The sequence below is a fragment of the Zeus faber genome, assembly GCF_960531495.2.
Source record: "Zeus faber genome assembly, chromosome: 13".
Classification (NCBI taxonomy): domain Eukaryota; kingdom Metazoa; phylum Chordata; class Actinopteri; order Zeiformes; family Zeidae; genus Zeus; species Zeus faber.
This window is the reverse complement of record NC_137198.1, coordinates 9,437,876-9,459,169: the sequence shown is the minus strand read 5'-3', so window position 1 is coordinate 9,459,169 and position 21,294 is coordinate 9,437,876. Positions and strand designations below refer to the sequence as shown.

General features: G+C 42.1%; 1 protein-coding gene across 1 annotated transcript in view; it reads left to right on the top strand.

Annotated features, from left to right (window-relative positions):
* pcnt (pericentrin) overlaps window positions 1–21,294 on the top strand; it is a gene marked incomplete at its 5' end in the record, with an annotated part of 49,875 nt that overhangs the window by 27,474 nt on the left and 1,107 nt on the right. Inside the window, 23 exons of the mRNA XM_080012744.1 lie at window positions 153–385; window positions 566–685; window positions 1,373–1,393; window positions 1,747–1,983; window positions 2,533–2,706; window positions 3,135–3,287; window positions 3,407–3,577; window positions 5,264–6,160; window positions 8,644–8,814; window positions 9,145–9,325; window positions 9,615–9,952; window positions 10,818–10,920; window positions 11,707–11,879; window positions 12,263–12,526; window positions 12,882–13,027; window positions 13,267–13,396; window positions 14,420–15,223; window positions 15,676–15,837; window positions 16,751–16,966; window positions 17,317–17,543; window positions 19,019–19,098; window positions 19,184–19,325; window positions 20,227–20,354. Coding sequence (XP_079868870.1) covers window positions 153–385; window positions 566–685; window positions 1,373–1,393; window positions 1,747–1,983; window positions 2,533–2,706; window positions 3,135–3,287; window positions 3,407–3,577; window positions 5,264–6,160; window positions 8,644–8,814; window positions 9,145–9,325; window positions 9,615–9,952; window positions 10,818–10,920; window positions 11,707–11,879; window positions 12,263–12,526; window positions 12,882–13,027; window positions 13,267–13,396; window positions 14,420–15,223; window positions 15,676–15,837; window positions 16,751–16,966; window positions 17,317–17,543; window positions 19,019–19,098; window positions 19,184–19,325; window positions 20,227–20,354 — 5,271 coding nt within the window. The remainder of the gene's footprint in view (window positions 1–152; window positions 386–565; window positions 686–1,372; window positions 1,394–1,746; window positions 1,984–2,532; window positions 2,707–3,134; window positions 3,288–3,406; window positions 3,578–5,263; window positions 6,161–8,643; window positions 8,815–9,144; window positions 9,326–9,614; window positions 9,953–10,817; window positions 10,921–11,706; window positions 11,880–12,262; window positions 12,527–12,881; window positions 13,028–13,266; window positions 13,397–14,419; window positions 15,224–15,675; window positions 15,838–16,750; window positions 16,967–17,316; window positions 17,544–19,018; window positions 19,099–19,183; window positions 19,326–20,226; window positions 20,355–21,294) is intronic.

The window sequence follows — 21,294 nt, the reverse complement described above, 5'->3', positions numbered from 1 at the left end:
CAATTGTAGTTAAATTTGTTTGAAATATATAATTTCCATACAATGGACTTTGTGCTCCCTCCATGCTCCTGATATAATAAAACAAAACGGTCCTGAGAAAAAACATTGGGAACCCTTGGTCAAAATGTTAAATGTACTTCTCTGCTCTGCAGCGCTCGTGGAGGAGGCTGAGCGTTTGGCCCGGGAGCGGCTGGACCTGCAGCGGCAGGCAGAGAAGGACCGCAACTCCCTCTCTCTGCGCCTCAGGGCCCTGGAGTCCGAGCTGGAGGAGCAGGAGACCAAGGGCTTGGAGATGGAGCTGAAGCACAAGACCCACACAGAGGACCTCGACCAGCATATCGGGGCCCTGGAGAAACAGCTAAAAAACAACCGGCAGTTTATAGATGTGAGTTTGGACAAATATGTTTGATAGTTAAAGTGTGTTAAGAAAACTTGAGTGTGTGTTCGTGATATAGTCCGAAATCCACATGATTGAAATGGTCATCCTAGAAAATCCTATATTTGATATTTATCCCATTTATTAGGTATTTGTATTGACTACATAATATGTATGTTGTGTTTCCAGGAACAGGCTGTGGAGCGTGAGCATGAAAGAGACGAGTTCCAGCAGGAGATCCACCGACTGGAGGCCCAGCTGAGGCAGACGAACAGAGGCCAAGTCAGCATGGACAACAGAGGACAGAGGGTACTTTTTTCCCAACTAACAAAAAAAATCAAACCACTGAATTTTGAGATTGAAAAATGGCTTTATGCATGGTGCTTTGTGTTGGATGGTCCTTCATCTGAATATTTGGTAACGTGAAAATTGTATATCCTCATTGTAAATTGATGCCACTTAGCATCTGGACATGGCATTTTAAACATTACATAACTTGTTGCCAATTTTCTCTGTGCATTCAATTAGGGGTTAGTATTTAGATATAGATGATAAAGAGATTTTTTTTTTAAGCATTGCCATTAATAGTGGTGATAAGTGATAAAGGTCATAGTGAACTTGATTTAAAAAAAAAAAAAAAAAAAAAAAGAATTATGAAGAACACATCTTCATAATATACATCATTACATGAATACATCATTATAATCCTAGATCATGCAGGCTTTTTTGGATGTAAAAAAATATAACTAAACAAATGTTATATAATCTATAATTTAATTTTATAATTCTTGCACTGCAAGTCATTTCTGCTTGGAAAATGGAAGGGTGTTCAGTGTTTTTAAAATGGGTGTTTTTGTTTGATGCTCAAAGTTTAATTTAACAGATTGTTAACTAACATATTGCAAGTTATGGAGCTTTTTCAGCACGGTATTGTTCATTGTTTGCCAATGAACCACTCTGCTGTGTTTGTTTTCTGCTCTGAACGGAATGCCGTAGATTGAGGACTTGGTGTTTCAGGTATGGAAAACAGTGATGTCTTAGTTCCTCTAACTCTCGTGCATGGTGTTGTGCATGTTCACGTTATTGTCGCCATACATAGCGCTTTAGATGCATGTAGAGAGTGAATGTGCTTAAAAAAATAATAATCCCTCCCTTTATCTCTTGCTTTATCTATTAATTTGTATGTGTTTACTAAATGTTATTCATTGTTTTAATCAAATAATTCTGTCTGCTTTGTCTCATTACCGTCTGTCTTTGGAATGGCTGAACTTAACACCAGCAGCTCCCAATCACGTCCCGCTTGCGGAGAGATCAAATATTCATGAATAAGCCTCCATTGTGCTAAAATCTTGTTGCGTATATTATTGCAGGTGGAGAGTCTGCAAGCCCTCATCAAAGACAAGACGGAAGACCATGACTCTCTGCTCACCGCCAGTCAGCAAGCCCAGCGAGATCTCACCGAGCGCAACGAGGAGATCGACAAGCTGGCGGGGCGAATCAGAGAGCTGGAGCAGGCGTTGCTGAGCAGTGCCGAAAGTAGCAGAGCGATGAGTCAGCTGGAGCAGGAGCTTCATTCGGTGAAGCTGAGGGAGCAAGAGCTCACACAAGTATGAAAACAAAAACACTTAACAGACTATAGTGGTGTTGAATTGTGTTTTAGCCCATTTACAAGTTGGCACACACATTCCACTTTCCCTGTGGCGCTGTATACTTAAATGCAATACTTACAATGGGGCAGTTGCTAAAGAACATGGTTGCTGTTGCCCCATTGTGTGGCAGTCGACTGACGCCATTCTCTCAATATGGGATCAATTTACAAGTTTCTTAATCTAACCACTTGGGTTAATACCAAATTACCTAAAAATAAGTTTTGGGTTAAGTACTTGGAACTAATATTTATAATTCTCGCCATATTGTTCTAATTTTCCAAAACCCCAAAATGTAGAATATATTAAAAATCTAAAAATGAAAGCTACCATCAGGAAAATGGTCAGTCGTAAGTACAATGTGTGTGCTGTCTGGTAAACTAGCTAAAACTGACTTTCACACTGGTACGGTCCTTTAAATTAACTCTGGGGTCTGTTTTTAACATTAGTGTATGACAGAGGAGAGAAATGCATCTTCACTCTTCACACCATCTCTCTCTTTTCCATCAGGACAAGCAGGCCCTCGAACAGCAGCAGTTGTCCAACAGGCTTCAAATCTCGGCCCTGCAGTCCAAACTGGATGAGACTAGACACTGTTACCATGACAACACGCCTGACCCTACGCAGCAGCTCAGAGATGCTCTGGATACTGCGCAGCAGAACTTGCAGAGCAAAGAGCGAGAGGTCTGTTCACTGTTATGAGTCAATGTTATTCTGGTGGACTGATATGTAGGCCTTAAGTTGCAGCGCCATCTGTTGGTTATGGTTCACATGTGCGTGCAGTATTTTTATTTTTTGTTTTTTATATATTTTATACATAAAACTCTGATTGAAAAGCTAGGCTGTTTCCATATCTTCTGAAATACCGAATGCAATGGCAGAACAATTCTACAAGTAGTTTCCATGCATCTTGGAGAGAAAAGTAGTTGATTTCAATTTAAAACTAGTAATCCACGGGTATCAGAATAGAAATTGATATGGTTAAAGAAAAATGTCCAAATTTAAGATATATCTAAGAAGCAGAAATATTTTATTTCTGATATTTGTTTCTCTAAATTAAATTTACCAAGAATTTGCAGTCAAATGTTTATTTTCTTTAATTTTTGGTTTAGGTGGATATCCTGGTTGCCCAACTGGAGCAGGTGCAGAGTGACCTGAGTATCAAAGAGGTGGAGTTAAAACACCTGACACTGCAGCTGGAGCTGCTGGCCAATCAGAACATGGCTCATGTCAGCCAGCTCCAAGAACAGATTGCTACCCTCAAGGTGACAGTTCGTACCCAATGCCAACTTTGAAAGCGGTTGCGTCTTTTCCATAGTTTTTGGACAATGGTTGTAAAATGCCTGCGGGAAATTATTATTTTATGTTTGAATTCCACGTGTAGGAGAATGTGGCAGCGCTCAGCATACTGCAGGAGGAGCGAGAAGAGAGAGACGACGGAGATGAGGAGAGTCTCCCCTCTGCACTGCTCCAGGAGAAGAACCAGGAGATTGACCAGCTCAACCAAGAGATTCACAAGCTGGAACAGGAGCTGGACAACAGTAAACATCATGAGGTAACGGGGGTGCAACCACACACTTGGCTCACGGTTCGGTAGTTTAGAGTGTACAGTACAATATTTATGTGAGAAAAAAATTATGACTAGGAAATACAATGAATTAACGTATGAAAATATCATGTCCAACTATTATAGTTTCTTCTATTTGTTTTTTTGTCTGTGTAGTTTTACACACAAATAATACAATCTCTTAAAAATAATTTGACCTTTTAACGACTACCTATTATGCTCCTGTTTTCACAAGTTAATAGGGTTGTCACGATTTCAAATCGAAACTCGATCTAAGTGAGTGTCCGATTTTGAACTTCGAAATCACAAGCAGGTTGGCGATTCTCCCTGTATTTTTATGGGTAATACTGTCTGACATGGTCGAGATCCACAGGTAAACAAATGCAGTGGGTGCGGGGGCCCTCCGGAGTCGACTATGGCTCCCGCCTCCGCACCGAAATGGAGTTGGGAGAGTGGTCGCACCGCATCCCTGTGCACACTGCACCCGCCCACCTGGCACTAGGGCTGCAGGAACAGAATTCAAATATTACAAAAAATAACAATGAAGTTCAATATAAGTTAATCCAGTGCATTGCACAGTTAACGCACATGAGAGACAAATATTCCTTGACGCACTGGCGCTTTTCTCTGTCCTCCAGCATTTTACTATGTGTACAATGGAGTGTGGGCCTTTTAACAGAATGTCCAGAAATTCCAAAGATGTGATGAAAGTGGGAAATAAACCCGACCATCACCCACAAAATGTCCTCTAGTGCAGAGGTTCCCAATTGCCGGTATTTGCCACCGGAGTGTGAGAACACGGGCGGGATTTTCTTCAGGAGCAATCTGCTCTACAGCAGAACAGCAGCAGGAAAGCAGTAAATTAAATACATCTTGAGATTTTATTTGCTTTATTTTGAGAAAAGATCTCTCTGATTGGAGCCGCAGGTTTTGTCATGGACAGTTGGTATTAATTCTTCTTTCTTTTAAAAGATTTGTGCTGCCCTGTAAGCCAACAACACAGAACTTCCAATATTAGCTCTTAGCATCGATGCTTCTGGGTCCGGTGGCGCTACAGCCGTGGGTGGTGTTACACAGATGAGGGGTGGTTCTTATTCTAATGTGTCTTAATGCTATGTAGTACTGAGACACAAAGCTGAACAACTTGTTTTAGGACACATTTTCTGAAACAGACAGCTCACAAAAACTGACTGGGTTGTCTTATTTTAGTTTGTGTGTTAGTAGGCCCTTCAGAGACCCAAATGTATGTAATTTGTTTAACAAACAAAAAAACCCTTTAATTTGATATTGTCAAATCAAAGTTTTTGTACGACAATATTTCATGCCACGATGTGTCATTACTCCCCTATTGGATAATCCACCTTGCATACTGAGAAGTCTCGTCAGGTTGATCTGGAAAAGTCTATTAAAGCTGTTTAAGAAAGTTTTCCAGCTGGGTTAAAAAAAAAAATGGATACTCGAGAAACAATTTAATTGTTTTGACTTTATATATGATAAACTGAATAGTTTGCATTATGTAGAAAAGGACAATATTGATATATAAAATCGTATCATGAGCAATCTCATCAATGAGTTTATATGGGATCCAGTTGTAATCCTTGTCGCCATTCCACTCAATATAAAATACAAAGTTCCATATCTCACTTTCTGTTTCCATCGTCCCCCACAAAAAAGACTTTGGTGGCCGAGATGGAAGACCTGCACTCTCAGGTTGAGCACCTGCGGTGTGACATCAACAGGCTGCGCCACGACAAGCAGGAGGAAGAGGAGCGGCTGCATGAGGTGATCAGCACGCTGCAGGCCGAGCTGTCCACGCCGGGCCGTGCCCTGGAGGAAATCAGCGATTCCCAGGACGGCGACAGCGTAAACCCCTCCCCCTCCCCCAGCCCCGAACCCCACCACCACACCATCAGAGGACCAGAGAGCCTGAAGCAGGAGCTGCATGTAACCCGCTCGGCCGTGTCTCGTTCTCGCGTCGTGGAAGCTCTGCAGGCTCAGCTGGAGACAGCGGCTGCGGAGAAGGAGGCGTTGGAGCGACTGCTGCTCACCCAGGAGGAGGAGTACCAAGGGCACGGGAAGGAGATGGGCAAACGACTGAAAGAAGAGCGGGAACATGCAGAGGAGCTGAAAGGCCTGCTCCTATTAAAGGAGGCGGAGTTGGAGGAGGTCAAAACCCACACAGAACGTCTGGAGGTGGTGGAGAAGAAGAAACTGGCTTTGGAGGAGGAGGGCGAGGAGCAGAAGAAGAAGGAAGCGAAGATGGAGAGGGAAATGGAAACCCTCAGGGAAGCCAATCAGAGTCTGGATAGACTGATGCAGGAGAGCAGCGCCCAGTTGGTGGCCATGGAGCAACAAGTGGCCGATGGCAGGGCAGAGGTCATAACCCTGGAAACGGTCAAGAGAGAACTGTCAGCAGAACGTGAGGCGCTGAGGAAGAGGGAGGGATGTCTTCAGTTTGAAATAGAACGACTCAGACAAGAAGTCGAATCGGGGCAAACCCTCGTCCAAGAACTTGGTCTTCAGCTGAAGGAAATGGGAAACAATAGAGAGGAAACTCTAAGTCAAGTATTGGTGAGTGAAAATAAAGATTTTTCCATCATAAAATCGATCATAAAACATGTGGGGGAGGGGGTGGGGGGGCATGTGTGACATGTATTACATATGTTTACTGTATGTAATAGTTAGAGGAAAACTTTTTTAGTTTTTTTTTTTTTTTTTTTTTTTTTTTTTCTTTTAACCAAAAAGATATTTTTCAATCTTTGGGAGTCAGCCCACGTGATGGGCATCAGAATCTTTTAAATTGATTCAGTATTGAAAGAACAAGTTCAGATGACTGCCACCATGCACCATGATGCAATATGTAGTACAAATGGACCATCAAATACTGTACGTCTCAAATATTTATCTTAAATATTTCTCAAATAAATATTTGAGACGGTTATTAGCATTGTGGATATTATGACCAAGCAGGTAGATGTATTGATTAGAACAGCTATAATAGTCAGTCACAGTCACGATATCAGTATACAATATGATGATATATCGCCCAGCCTTAATTCAACCCTTGGGAGGTTACAGTTTGTTGACAAAGAATGTTGAGAAAGCACTGCAACACTAAATCTTTGAAGTGGTTGGCAACCAGGCATCAGCCTCTGGTTCGCCGAAACTGAAAATATGGTTGCTATTTTTAGTCACCTTATATTTAGAATAATTAAGATACCCTGCAGTTATACGTCAGTTTAATAAGGAAAACTATGCCATGAAAGAATGTTTAAAAGCTTTATTACAGGAACCGAGCAAAATTGTTTGTAGCTTGTGTTTCATCGGACACGTTGCAGAATTTTAATCTTCAGGGGAGAAAAAACACAAGTCAAGACAGACAAGCGCTGTGATAACACTCACTCCTCTGGCCACACTCACCTGAGACACTCGCCTGTGTCTCTCTCTCTCGTACACGCACATGTATATGCTCACCACACAGACAATAAGACAAAAACACACAGACAACAGTCCTGTTTGTCCCCTCATTTTTAACAATGGTGAATTCTAATTTGCGTCTTTCCGTTTAAAAGTAGCTCTCCACCAGATGAGGTACAACCCATGCTCATTATTAATGCTGTCTGTCTACAAAGATAGGAACTGGTTATTGTATTGTAACGGCTATATGGTGACACATTTGACCAGATTGACTAGAAGAAATACTAAAACTACTAATGACATTTCCTGTATATTTTTGTTTTAGTTTGGCTTTGTAAGTACACAACTCTGTTTCACTTAGTTTTTATTTTGTTTCTTTCTAGTTTTCTTACTTAAAATCTTTTTTTTTTTTTTAGTTAACTCTGCAGGGATATAAAAACATGCGTGGTGGGGGAAAAAGGTCTGAAACATAGTTATGGTGGTCGGTGACGTTTTTCTAGGTTCTCATGAACGCGTCACTTCCAACACGCATTACAGTTTTCCCAGCCTGTGAACGCAGCATCGCTTCCTTGCTTCCAACCGGAGACTAGAGCCGGGTCAGCATCTTAGTTCTAACATAATATAATGAGTCCACTAGTTAATCGATGGCGATTGTGGTCGTCGTGGGTCGCTTGGATTTTATCCCCAGCACAAATATGAAAAGGATGCACACTTTTACGTTCTCGGACCGTGGAAATCTGTTGTCTTCACAGATGATGAAGAACGGCATTAAAAGGTGAATCAATGCACCAATATACGTGCAGCATTCTGGTTCCGACTTTAACAGCAATATTTGAAAATATCACTTGCAACAAATGTATTTATTTTGGATTGCACGTTTTACTGTTTGTGGTCCCTATTTTTTTTATATAAAAAAGGGGTTGCCAAAGGGGGCAACCAGAGGCCATGAAATGGTTGCCAACTGACTCAATCTGGTTGCCAAGGGAAACAGTTACTGTTGAGCCCTGCAATACAATATGGGACCCACATTTGGACTGTCGGGTTTGTAACTGTCGGGGAATAGTTCCAAAACTGTTGATCTAGGGAATTCATTGTAGTGTGGAGTCACGTAAGTGTGATTGCTAAGGTCATGCTAGCAATGTAGCATTCTCTGCTCTGCAGCCATGAAGATACAGCTGCATAAGCAGTGGCAGGCGGAGCCACATCTGGCAATAATTAAAGAGGCGGGGATGATGTTTTGTGGCACTGTGATGGCATTCCCTCCTCACACAGAGAGGAAGTGGCTCTCAAAAGGGGAAGTCTGTTCCAGAACTCAGTCGCTCTTGTTTGTCAAGCCCTACGGTGTACTTTTGTTTACTTTGTTTACTTTGAGATGTAACGGTTTGTGGTGACATTTTTGTGGTCAAGAAGCAGTGTCGATGTCAATGTTTTTTTTTGCGTCGGATAGTCTTTGATCCGTCAGTTCCTAGTTTATGCAGCTGTTTCTTTAGCTGTGGCATATACGAGAGTACAGTTGTAGAAGCACCATTTTTATCTGCAGTGGGTGGGTGGAAGTTATTTTAGGCCAAAATCTGCTGTATGACTGCATAACATTTTTTAAATGAACATTGTAAACATTGTTGTGCCTTCTGTTCCAGACCCACGCTGAGGTAACACTGGCTAAATCAGATGTTGCCTTGAGAGACAAGGAGGCGGAGCTTGCCAGACTAGGGGCGGAGCACCAGGCCCTGAAGGCGGAGCTTGCAGCTGTAAAGGAGGGACTGAGCACTAGTACAGAGAGGGCAGACAAACTCCAGGAAGAAGGACAGGTAAAACAGGGGATCCCAAATGGGGCTCAAAGGACCCCCCGGGGTACTTGGAGGAACTTGGCCACTTCTTTTCTGATACAGGAGTTAATTTTTTATGTTTGTATATTTGCACATTTTTCTTTTTTTTTATTAATTTATTCATCCCAGAGAGAAATTGCATCAGCATACATCTAGGCAATAATAATAAATTATCTTATCTATATCTCTCTTTGTATCATCTATCTAGGCAGATAAAGTATAACTTTTTTTATTATTACTTTGTAGAGTAATAAGGAGCTGCCTCAATTTACATCTTTGTGTTTTTAACTGTATTCTGCTCTCGTGCATCAGACAAAAGACCGTGCTCTTGCCGACCTGGAGACCCACAACCAGCGTCTGAAGGCGGAGCTTCGAGGCCTACAGGAGGACCTGGCCGTACAGGAAGAGGAACTAGCCTATCAGCAAAGAGAGCTGCATCATCTTAGACAACGCTGCCACTACCAGCACGACAACCGGGGATACTCACAGAAAGGTTAATGCAGTTTGTTTCACTTAAATATCTTTCACTATAATAGTGGCATAAAATGTCAATAAATACAAAAAAAAAATCGATTGCATAAGAGCCATTAAATTTTTTTTTCCCGCTATGCTTTTGAACATAAACATTTGTTGTAGAAAGTTAATTATCCTCAACTACTGGAAACTCATTAATTGACATGTATTTATTGTGACATTTCTAACGTGGGTTTAAATTTTTCCTTAAATTTGGATAGAAACATGACAGTGGAATCTGATTATCACTATCTTTTGCTGTGCATCAGACATATCGCAGAGAGGCTTTGAAGACAACGTGTGTGTCTCGCGTGATGACGCCTCCCTGAGCTCTCCAGAGGTTTTGAGGAGGCTGGAATGTTCTGAGGACGGACTTCGGGAAGGTATCCACGTTTCTGTCCTGCAGGACTCCCACCTCTCGGCGCTGAGCGCTCTGAGCTGCACAGGTCTGAACCTCCACCTCGACAAGGCCTCGCCTTGTGCTAGGATGGAGCCGCCCCGCTCCAGGACCATAACCCCAGAGCCAGCCACCCAGAGCACCCGCTCTCCAGGCTCCGTATCCGCCTGCGACGACCTCTCTGTGGTCTGCTCCCTAGGTGCTGACAAAGTGAGCGGTCGACCATTTTATTCACTTTTCTCTGGTCACCATGCCTTAAAATGTGGTTGTTTTTTTTGTTTTTTTCCTGGAATGGTTATATAATCTGTGTCCTCGAAATGTCTTCAAATTCCTTATATTCAGTTTTACAAATATTAAGCCTTAAAAGTCATTAAATAGTCTTGCTTTTAAATGTATGAGGTTTATTTCAACATAAACATAAAAAAAGTAATGCCTGATTTATTACATTACCTTATCACTTACCATGCTATCTGACCTAAAGGAAATTGTTGTTAATGGCATTTGATAGCTGCAATACTTTATTGAATAATAGTGAGATGTTTTGTCCAAAAGTCTGTTTCATTTATTTCAAATCTCTCTTTAAAAGTTATAAATGTAACTCTCAAATACCTGGTTAAACCACACAGGAAAGTTCTCCTTTAATGTAAACTGTGTTTAAACCATTATCATACAAATAATTGCATGAAAGGAACGAAATACAATTTGTAAATTGCCTTTTCACTTTATGCAGCTGTCATAATATAATGATGCTATCTGGTAATACGCATCCACCATATAAAGTAGAATAATTTATTCACATTGGAACATAAAAAAATGGATAGGCATTTAATTAGCCTCAACCCAACGGATGGAAATGCTCCTCATTCACTTTAAAAAATGTTAACCTTTTATTTGACCAGATTAGTCTCATTAACATTCAGAATCTCATTTTCGATAGACCTGAGCAAGAAAGGCCAAAATGGATGGATGTAAACATATGCTTGTGTAGTCTTCATGTTTTTAGCTGTTGCCATTATGTAATAACTACGATGGCTGTAGTTTGAGAATTGTCAAATGTGTTTTTGTTTTCTTCCAGGAGCATGACCTGGAAACCCTTGACATGACAGACCCCCCTTCTGCTCTGGGCTCCACATCTGACCTGTCTGCTCCAGAGTGGGCCAGCGATGGATATGGCAGCAGTTAGTGTTTTTTCAGCCTTTTTTTTTTTTTTTTTTTTTTTTTTTTTTTTTTTTTTTTTTCTCTTCTGGGAGACCCACTTTTAAAAAATGACATGTGCCTTGACTGCGTGCTGTGGATGGAAATATATAGTATAAAAAAAAAAAAAAAACAATTAAGAAATTCTGCAATTTGATTTGGTGACCCAATTCAAATCTCCTGTGCCTTACCCATAAGTCATAACCCAGACTTTAAAAAGAACTGCTCTTATGTGTGCATGAGTATTATAATATGCATGTGTATTATAATATGCATTATAGTATGCATGAGTATGAGTGGATGAGTATTATAATGTATGTAAATATGTTGTATGTAAATATGTTTCTATTCATGTTTCTATTTCTGATTCAGATTCTAAAAATGTGTTTTAAAACTAAAATAATGTGTATTATTGTGAAAAATTTGGGGTTAACAGAAATGCACAGATGCCCGCATTGAGGACGACAGTGTGCTGGTGTAAAAAGGCTCCGGTGCCTAAATCCAATACCATCCTAACATATTTATGCAGCTAATTTTTTTTTTAATCATTTTTATATAGAATGAACAATATCAGATGTATCATGTTCCATATACATCTGTTATTAAATTAGTTACTTAAAATGATAGACACACAGGGTATTCAATGTCATTTTCAGTATTTCTTTCAGCAGGTACCCAAGAGTGAACTCTCAAGTACATTCACTATCTATATCTATCCTAGTATGTTAGTGACAAGTGCTCCACATTTATGGTTTAATCTGGCTTTTCAGATGTGAGTTCTGAACTTGGCGTGAGGCTGAGGGTGGAGTTGGAGCAGACGGAGCGGCTGGACGCTCAGTTTGTGGAGTACCTCCGGTGCCGGGGCATGAACCCCACCGCCAACACGGACAGTGCCGCAGGCAGCATGAGCTACAGCGACGACCTGCTGTCACCTGAGCTACAGGTAAACAGCCGGCAGGTCTTTTGAAATGTCTTTAATCCGGTTTTACAAATATTAGGCCCATCTTACATTTTAATTCAATAATAATTAAAACATTTTGCCAGATGATCTGTCTACTTACTAAAGGAAACTGTTCTATTAACATTATTAATAACAGTTCATAGAATCATCTTCCTACCATATTTATACCCCCTATTTAAACCGAATATGTACCTCTGCCTTGTACTGTACCAAATATATAGCACTTACATGCAATATGTTATTGAATAAGAGATTTGTGGGGGGGGGGGGGGGGGATCACTTCAATGAATGAAAGTTGTTCTTAAAAAGGTATTCAACGCCCTGTGTCAGAGTGAAGCGTAACTTCCATATCTGTCCAAACGCAGGAACTCTTGAAAAAGGTTTACGAGGAGAGCTGCCGAATTCTCACTCTGTCCCAGCGCCGCACTGCTTCATCCTCTCAGCTCCAGGCCGGGGACTCAAACGCCCGCTTGCTCTACCGGTCGGATGATGGAGCTAGCCCATTGGACCGGAGTGAGAAGTCACTGTCTGCTCCTCCAATGGGGTGGCAGCAGGAGAAGAGGGCACTGCAGGAGACGGTGCTCGCTCTTCGTGAGCTGCTCTGTCGAATGGCGCAGAGAGACACACGGGTGAAGAATTTTTTTTTTTTTGTTTGTTTTTTTTGTTTGTTTGTTATTTCCAAAATGGATGGACGCTGCACAGTCACTTAACTTCATGTAGATTTTAAGGTGGACAGAAATTTTAACCACTATCTTAGAAAACCTAATTGGTCATTTACAACTTAATAAGGGGTTGCTAATATTTTATTATTCAAGGTTTTAAGAAGGAAAAAGTTACCACAGATTTATAATTTCGGGCCATCTTTAGAAAAGGTTCTTGTTACACAGGCTTGAGGAATACTGAGAGCTAAGGAACTATTCACTTCGGATCACACGTGTGTTGCAGCGGACCATTGACCGCCTGTGCCTTTTTCTGCCTTTCCAGACGGGTGGTAGAGGTGATGCGGACTGTCAGAGAGAGGCTTTACAGGTTGAGAAACAACTACGGGCCAAGTTGGAGGAGATGCAGAAACAGCTGAACTGTACCCACGATGCTCATCAAGAACAGAACAACAGAATACAGTCACTCAGGTAACCGTCCAAGCACAAAACCACAAGTTTAGATTCTATTGTCGTTTGACTTAAAGGAGAAAAAGAAAACGACAACAGAAAACAAGAAATACAAATGTTGCTTTGACACCATGTATGTTTTTGAACGGAACTTCACAACAATGACCATTGACTCACCTCAATTTATCCATCTAATGTCAAAGAAATGCCTGTTAAGTGATTTAATAATAATAAAAAAATAACCTTTATTATTTTTCTAGACTGGCTGTAGAAGAGGGTGAGGAGACCCTGAGAATGGAGCAGACTACAGTCCAGGAGCTCCAGCAGCAACTGGAGCAGGAGCGATTGCTCGCCCAGCGCACGGAGAGGGAAGTGGAGGAAAGACAAGCGGTACGCAACACGTTACATTACAACTCCGCTGTAGCTCAGTAGTGGCCAACCTGTGTTAGCAGGAGTTCTTTGTTACTATTTTTCAATGCAAAAGATGGAAACATGAATATATCTGTCATACTATAATCCTCAAATCTGTTGGAGTGGATACAGGGAGTTGATCCTGGAGTTGAGTCACGGTATTGTACATTCCAAGATCCACCAAGTGCGAAGTTTGCACCTGGCTACGGTTACCGCTGTGTTGCTGCTGCTGCAAGTTTTGTCCGTAGTAAATTCGGGCATTTAATAACTTCGTTCACCATAGCGAGAGTCCACTCCAGGCTCCAGTCCATGCTTCCACTCCAACCCCCCCCATCCCGTCCCTCCCTCCCCCCGACAAAATGTGTCACAATATCTACATGGATCGTTTTGCATTTGGATCGGTTTAGAAGTTATTAAGCGATAAAACACGAAAATATATTTAATCGCATATAAATCATGCTTAATTTATTTGCAAAATGGTTTACAAAAGTAATACATTATTTATTTGTGGAGAAATATATTTATTTTTCTGTACAGGTTTGTGCATTGTAGTATTTATTCATTTGTATTAATTTTGTTATATATATTGGTGAATTGTGACAGAATTCCTTCTATACTGCGTGCGGCCCGTAGATCCCGCAATGCATTAATTTGTGAAAGGTATAACGTATGATTTGTTTTTAAACTAAAAATATAAATTTTCTTAAATTAACAATTCCATTTATGACTTTCTTTTCATATTGGTTAAGTTGATTGAGTTTCAAGCTTTTGTGCGATTTTGGGGTTCTTTGTTTTAGTAGTTGTTTAGTCGTACACACACCCACCATGATCAGTATTTAAGTATTTATTTGATTATTTATTACTGGTTCAACTGAGCCGTGCATGGAATTATGTACTGTGTGTTGCTTCACACTTTGACCACTGTGGAATGTAATCATATGAAGTTTTGACATTCATCCTGAACTAGCTGAAGGATGACCGTGTTGCCCCCACCCCCCACAGGCTTTGCAGGAATCTGTTGAGCATCATGGGTCGGAGGTTGTGGCCCTCAAGGGTCACTTGGAGCAGGAGAGGGTGGCGTGCAGCAACCTCAGGAGCGAGCTCCAGATAGAGCAGTCCCGCAGCGGGCTGCTAGAGAAACGCCTCAACGACGCCCACGAAGCCCACGAGGCCCTCAAAGAAGAACACCACCAGCGATTCGCCCGGCAACAAAACATTCACTCGCAGGAGCGCAGCCACCTGGAGCAACTTCTGGGGCAGGTGGAGTCTCGCTTAGCCGACGCCCACTCCCAGCTCGCCGGCCTGCACAAGAACCTGGAGGAGGAGAGGGAGCGATGCTCCAGGCAGCTGGATGAGTTCAGCCGTAGAGCTGAAGCTGACATGGCCAGAGAGAGGAAGTTCATCGCCGACATGCGCGTCCAGCTGGAACAGGAGCGCCGGCAGGGGGAGGAGCTGGTAGCGGCGGCTGACAGGTTGAGGAATGAGCTTCTGCAGGCCCGGAGGAGTGGGGAGAAGGAGGACCAGAGAAGGGCGGAGGAGTCTCATAGGGAGCAGGAGTCTGCTGCTCGTCTTCGGCTTGCCACGGAGACTCTGAAGGAGCAGAGACGGGAGTCGAGCCGCGCGCTGGAGACGGAGAGGGAACGATCTTCACGTCAAGCCAGCGAGCTGACTCAGCTGAAAGAGAGGCTACAGCTGCTGAACAACAAGGAGCGACAGAAGGAGGAGCAGAGGCAGAGAGAGCGGAGGAAGGAGAGACAGGAGCTGATAGAGCGAGAGAGGCGTCAGGAGATGACAAACGGCAAACTAGTAAGACCCACTAGAGGCTTGTTTTGGACTCTTGCATTTTTCAGCCCGAACCTTATAATGATGTTGATTCACATACTTTATTACTCTTTATAGCACACAAACCGCTGCAGCTTTTCACTGTGGTTATTGTAATCCAAGGGGAAAAGTCAGATTTTTTTTTTTTTTCTAACACATGTTCATTTCTGGTTTAGATTCAAGAGGTTTATTTGTCATATACATACCTTCATACATATATGCGGTGAAATGTCTTAATGTTAAATTAATGTTTAATTACAGGGTTTAAAAAAACAAAAAACAGAACGTAACATAAGACTAGAGACAGGTAGAGACACAAGAGTGCCAAGTTTCTTACTAGCAAAGCATTCAGTGAAGTTATGCTATGTACAGTTATAAATGATGGGAACTAACATTTTAATGTTAGAATCATTTATAATGGACGATTCTTTCCTCAGTGTGAGTTGGAGTCTCTAAGGAGGCAGGACCAGCAGAGGATGCAGGACCTGCAGCGGACTCTGGCCGAGCTGCAGAGAGAGGAGAGAGACATGGCCACTCAGAGACTGTCCGGCTCAGCCGCTGCTCAGCCAGCGCAGCAGAATACAGAGCACAGCGTCCAGGTCAGCAGCACACTACTGAACCAGGAGGGTTCATGTGTGATGCTCAGAAAATTAGAGTACCTTGATTAACTAAGAAACGGTTAAACCAAAGTATTTTATTTTCAGTTAACATAGGTTTATTCTACTGCTCTGGTCATTTTAAAGCTGGATCAAAGGAAATGAGACTTGATGAGTCCCCAAGGATAAATTTATGGGACACAGCAGTGGAAAAAGGGAAATGTTTAAAGAATTAACTGGTATTATTGATGAGATAAGGAAATGTTTTATTTCTCACCGACGGGATATTCAGATGATACAGCAGCAGAAGTTGACCGAACAGTGCATTGGAGGGATGGAGCAATAATTTCCATGTACTGGTATTGGTAACATGAGCATTAACTCTTAGTTAGTTGATAACTTTAGCTGTTTACTCCTCACTTTTTACATGCCTTTAGGATAGTGCTTTAGGAATGTACGTTGAACGGGATAATAGAGCTGTCACATTTATTACATGATCACCTGGTCACAATTATTTGAGCAGGTTGTGATTTATTTATTTATTTTTTTGTGAAATCGTTTGATTCCACAATCATGATTACGTCCCTCTTTAAGGGGAATTTTAAACCAATAATGTTAGTGTCCATCAGTTTGGTTGAGGAAAACTTTCTCTCCATATTTCTATGTTCTGATCTTCGATACCAATAAATAGCTCTTCATAAGGTAGGGATATGTTTTTACACTAGTATAGGCTTATACTATGGCACAAATTAAACAGAAAATCCCCAACTAAAATTACATTATCGTGACAGCCCTATTGGAGAAAATTCTTCATTTATGTTTGTCTTCTGTACCATCTTTTCTCCTCCTGCTGCAAGCAAAATTTACCCTTTGGGCAATAAAGTTGAAAGTCAACCAACTTTCTCCTTCCTCCCAGAGTTCTACGCTGCCGTCTACTGCACTGGTGGAGCAGTTGCTGGGGGAGAACTCTGAGTTGACGGAGCGTGTGACGACGCTGAGTCAAGAGAGAGTCTCCCTCAAACACACACTCGCCTGCCTGGAGCGCCAACTGCGCCACACGGAGAACGAACTGGCCCAAATATCCACGGAAACTGAGAATAGACCGCTCGGTGATGCAGCCAGCCATAGAAAGGTGGGACGGGAAGTAAATAATTGCATTTGTTGATCTATAAATTGTAGGAATAGCATCGGGATCTAGCAAACACAATGTGAATGCGCATGCAGTTGTACTCAGAAATGCTTGAATTTAAATCACATTGGATATTTAATTCAGTGACAGAAAACATTTGAGACTATTTAAACTCGGCAGTGTATAAATCAACATTTGGGGTCTTTTCTAAATTGGTGATCTGAATGGGTTAAGCTTAAAAGAAGGATTCTTAGGAAACCAGCATGAGGCTTGTTCTTGACGCGTCATGCTGGGAACATGTCAAGTTGTCTTTTTTCTCTGCAATGAACTGACGACAGTGACATTCTTTGCAGGTGCAGCGACTGTACGAGCGCTACCTTCGCGCTGAGAGCTTCAGGAAGTCCCTGGTTTACCAGAAGCGCTACCTGCTGCTGCTGCTGGGCGGCTTCCAGGACTGTGAGCAGGCCACGTTGTGTCTCATCGCCCACATGGGGGCGCGGCCCTCGCCCTCCGTCCAGCCCCAGCGCAGACCCCTCACGCGCTTCCGAGCGGCGGTGCGAGTGGTCCTTGCCATCTCAAGGTGAGGAGCAGGAGTGCACCTTGGTTAAGATGGCTTTCCATGACGCTTGTATGTCAGGAGGCAATATACTGATTAATAGTCTATTTAAAGGTTCTGCCACTAGGGGTCTCTCAAATCAAAACAAAAACAAACAAGAGGGAATCTGATGACCTCAGAAGTAGCGTGGTATCATGGGTGCTGTAGACTTCATGTGTCACATTTGTTGCGTGCAGCAAACGGCAATATATTATCGTGCTCCATCAAACAATAGTTAGTAGAGTAATAGTAGAACAATACAAACAGTAATGGATGTCAAAAGTTTTGTTTAAAAACAATACGTCAAGATCTCTGACGTCACATCTGGTGTTTCCTTTGTTGCCCCGGAAATTATAGCAGTAGAGCGGGTAAAGGGCATAGACGCCATGACAGGCGACCTAATGAAATGGTCCGTTGCTAAAATTACAGATATCTCTGGGTTTGAAAGTTGTTGGAAACATTTGGGGTAATGTAAGTACAAGGGATGCAACGGTACAGTGGGTTCACGTTTTGGTATGTATCACGGTTTTGGGGCCACGGTAAAGAATTTTATTTAAAGTTAAAAGGTGTTAAAAAAATAATAATAATTGTATAGTCTGCCACAAATAACTAGTACAATGCTTTGTCTGTATGATTGAGGGGGGAGACGGGGGCTCAGGTTCATTGGTGGGTGCTTAAGCTCATCTGGAGGGAAGGTGTCCAGGATAGTAGGTTCAAATATACATTTTTGTTTTTATATAAATATATAAAACATTTCACAAAAAACAGTACTATAGTTATTTTTGTGTAGAACATGTATAAACAGTATTCTTCACAGATAAATAATAAAAGTAAAATAACTTATTGTGTTACCTTTGTGTGCCCTTTGATCGTGAACCTGACGTGACAGTGGGTGCGCTTCTTTCAGCCAGGGCAACTCCTGGCGTGGGTGGGGCTTAGGCTATCTCTTACATGGAAGGGGAAGCATTTTTGGGCAGCAGGAGAGGCACATTAAACAAACAAACAACACAACATAAAATCGTAACACTTGACAAAGGAATTGCTCGTCACCCGGTTCCCTTCATTCATACAAAAGAGCCGTTCAAAAGAACTGGATCGTTCGTGGACCACACGACACTATCTGGTGCGAGTGGAGCAGAGTGTCTGAAGTGAAGTCCGTAAGAAAGAGGGACACGGCCGTCCCTGGGGGTTATTTGCAGACTGGACACCTTGATCAATTCCACTCTTTACAAAAACATTTCTGTGTAGTTTTATATTGATAGCATACTGTGTAGCGTTGCATCCCCGGTAAGTACACAACTCAACAAAAATGTATGACGTAGGTCTAGTGGTTTAACACATTTTAATGTGTAAAAGTTACATATAAAACTAAATCAATTTAAGAAGGTACAATGAGCTGGAGCTTTCCTCTGTTGATAATGTGTATATATTGGATACTTAATGAACATTTATTTTTTCAGAATGAAATTCCTGACCAAAAAATGGCAAAGTGCCATCAGAAGGCTGTCTAAACCTGGAACCGTCGGCAGTAATTCTTCAGGTCGGTTCCACAAGCATCTTCCATGATGTTGTTTGTGTTGCACCTGGCATGTGTGTGACTTTGTTCTCATTCTATCACTTTAAAGTTCCCAGAAGGGAGATTTTCAAGCAGCAACAGAGATCAAATTCGGAGCCCTCGCCCCCGACTCGAGACAGCAGCCCCGTCCTCCGAGACGCGACGTCCACCCTCGTTCCGCCGATCAAATCCCCCTTCAGACTTCAAAACAGGTGATGCTCTTTTCAAGAAATTACTTTTGGGCTGCGATCACACCGCAGGTCTCAATGCCCAGTTCCGGTGCGTTGCCTGTATCAGATTTTTATTTTTGCCAAACTGTTTCCACACGACCCATATAGAATTATGGTGTTTACACCAGACGGTAAATAAATAAAAAAATTAAAAAAAACTTAAAATTCATGAATACATGCTTCAGCCTACGAAGACAGCCAATTCGCCTTCTGCCGTGGATGCAGTGAAATAGAAATTTTAATTCAACCTTTTGTTTTCTGAAGCATCTTCTAGATGTACGCAACCTATAATTCTAGTTTTTTGACAAAGCAAAAAGCGGAGAGCCCTAATTGAAGCGTAGGCATGAGCATCAATGATCACTGCTACTTGTGTTCAGAGGGTGTGTGGGTCAACATCGGTGGGATTGTGTAGTTGGACCTTTTGAACTGGAAAAGTGGGTCAATAACTTTTGAATGTGTAAATAAATAAAGCTTTGTTTGAATTGTCGCCACCAGTACACTTCATAATTGTCGCATTGATGACTTTTGAATCGCAATGACCATCAAATGCAAATCTCTGCGTTCATTAGCTGATATCTGATTTGTATCAGATTTATTTTCACATATGAATGTGGCCCAAAACAGATATGAAAATATCAGAATACATGTTTGTTTTTTTGTTTTTTCCTGACTTTAGGTGTTCATAATACAAATCCAATCTGTGTCACTTGGGCAAGACATCAGAAATGGGTCACTTAAGTTGGCGGTGGAAAGGCAGCCTCTGTTTCTTCTGTGCCGTTTTAAACATCTAACCTGAATTTGATTTGATTATGCCTAGATTTGTTAAATTATGTTAACGTATCCGGTATACTTTTCACGAACCGTCTCCCTGTTTGTTCCTCAGGTCGTACTCTGGCACCACGGCGGCCTCTGGGTATTCCGGGGCAACCTCCCAGGATCCAGAGCGGTCCCTGACGGAGTATATCCACCATCTGGAGAAGGTTCAGCAACGATTGGTGGGAATTTGGCCCGGTAAGAAAGAGGGGCGCGCAGAGCGTCAAGAGAACGAGGGATTGGGTTGAGCATGCCACGGCACAAACGGAAGGTGTGTGTTTTTGAGGTCTCTGAATAGTGATCACAAATTAGCATGTCGCACACGGGTGAAGACGCGGGAGTGCTTTCACACCAGAGACCTGTCTGTTATCGCTACATCACTTGCATGCGGCAAACTGTCCGAATTACAAAGGCCTTTATTACCTGGTGTTTTGGTGCGTGTATTCATTTGATTGCACAAGGCGCTGCCCTGAGCATACAGCGGCCCCTCGAGTTCTGGATTACACTGGTGGCTGTACCATAAGCGTTTCCTGCGTCCCAACTTGCTAAATTCACAGTGAATCATGGTCTGTGGATTGCTTGGCCACGACCGTATCGGTGTCAAATGGAATTTGTATTCCATTTACTAGTCGCCGCACACATTTTACTTTGCCCCTGACCAGTGGTTCATAAGGCAATGGCTCTTCCGCCTTTTCAAGTGGATTTCGCAAATACGGCAAAATTAAGTAATTTGACAAAAATCACTTATATAAGAATACAATATAAATGGCAATATTAAAAACAAATCACAAATGAACTATCAGGAAAGTGGTCAGGGTGGATGTAATGTGCGCTGACTAGTAAATGTCAGTAAATAGTAAACTCAGTTTCTTGTGGTTTCTCAATGGTTCTTTAAGGTGACGTCCAGGAGCGTTTTATCTTGTACACTCTCACAGTCGGCATCTTTCCTTCGCTCCGGTCCACACTTTGATTAAATTTTTATTTGGTGGGGGGGGGTACATCACCAAGAATTATATTGTGAGTGGTTTTCAACGTATCTCGGGGCTCCAGAAGCATGTTACCTCTGCTCTCATCGTATCCCAACTCAGTAAACGAGGCTCGCTTAGCCTGGCCTCCGAGAGAGGAAGTTAGGAGGCAA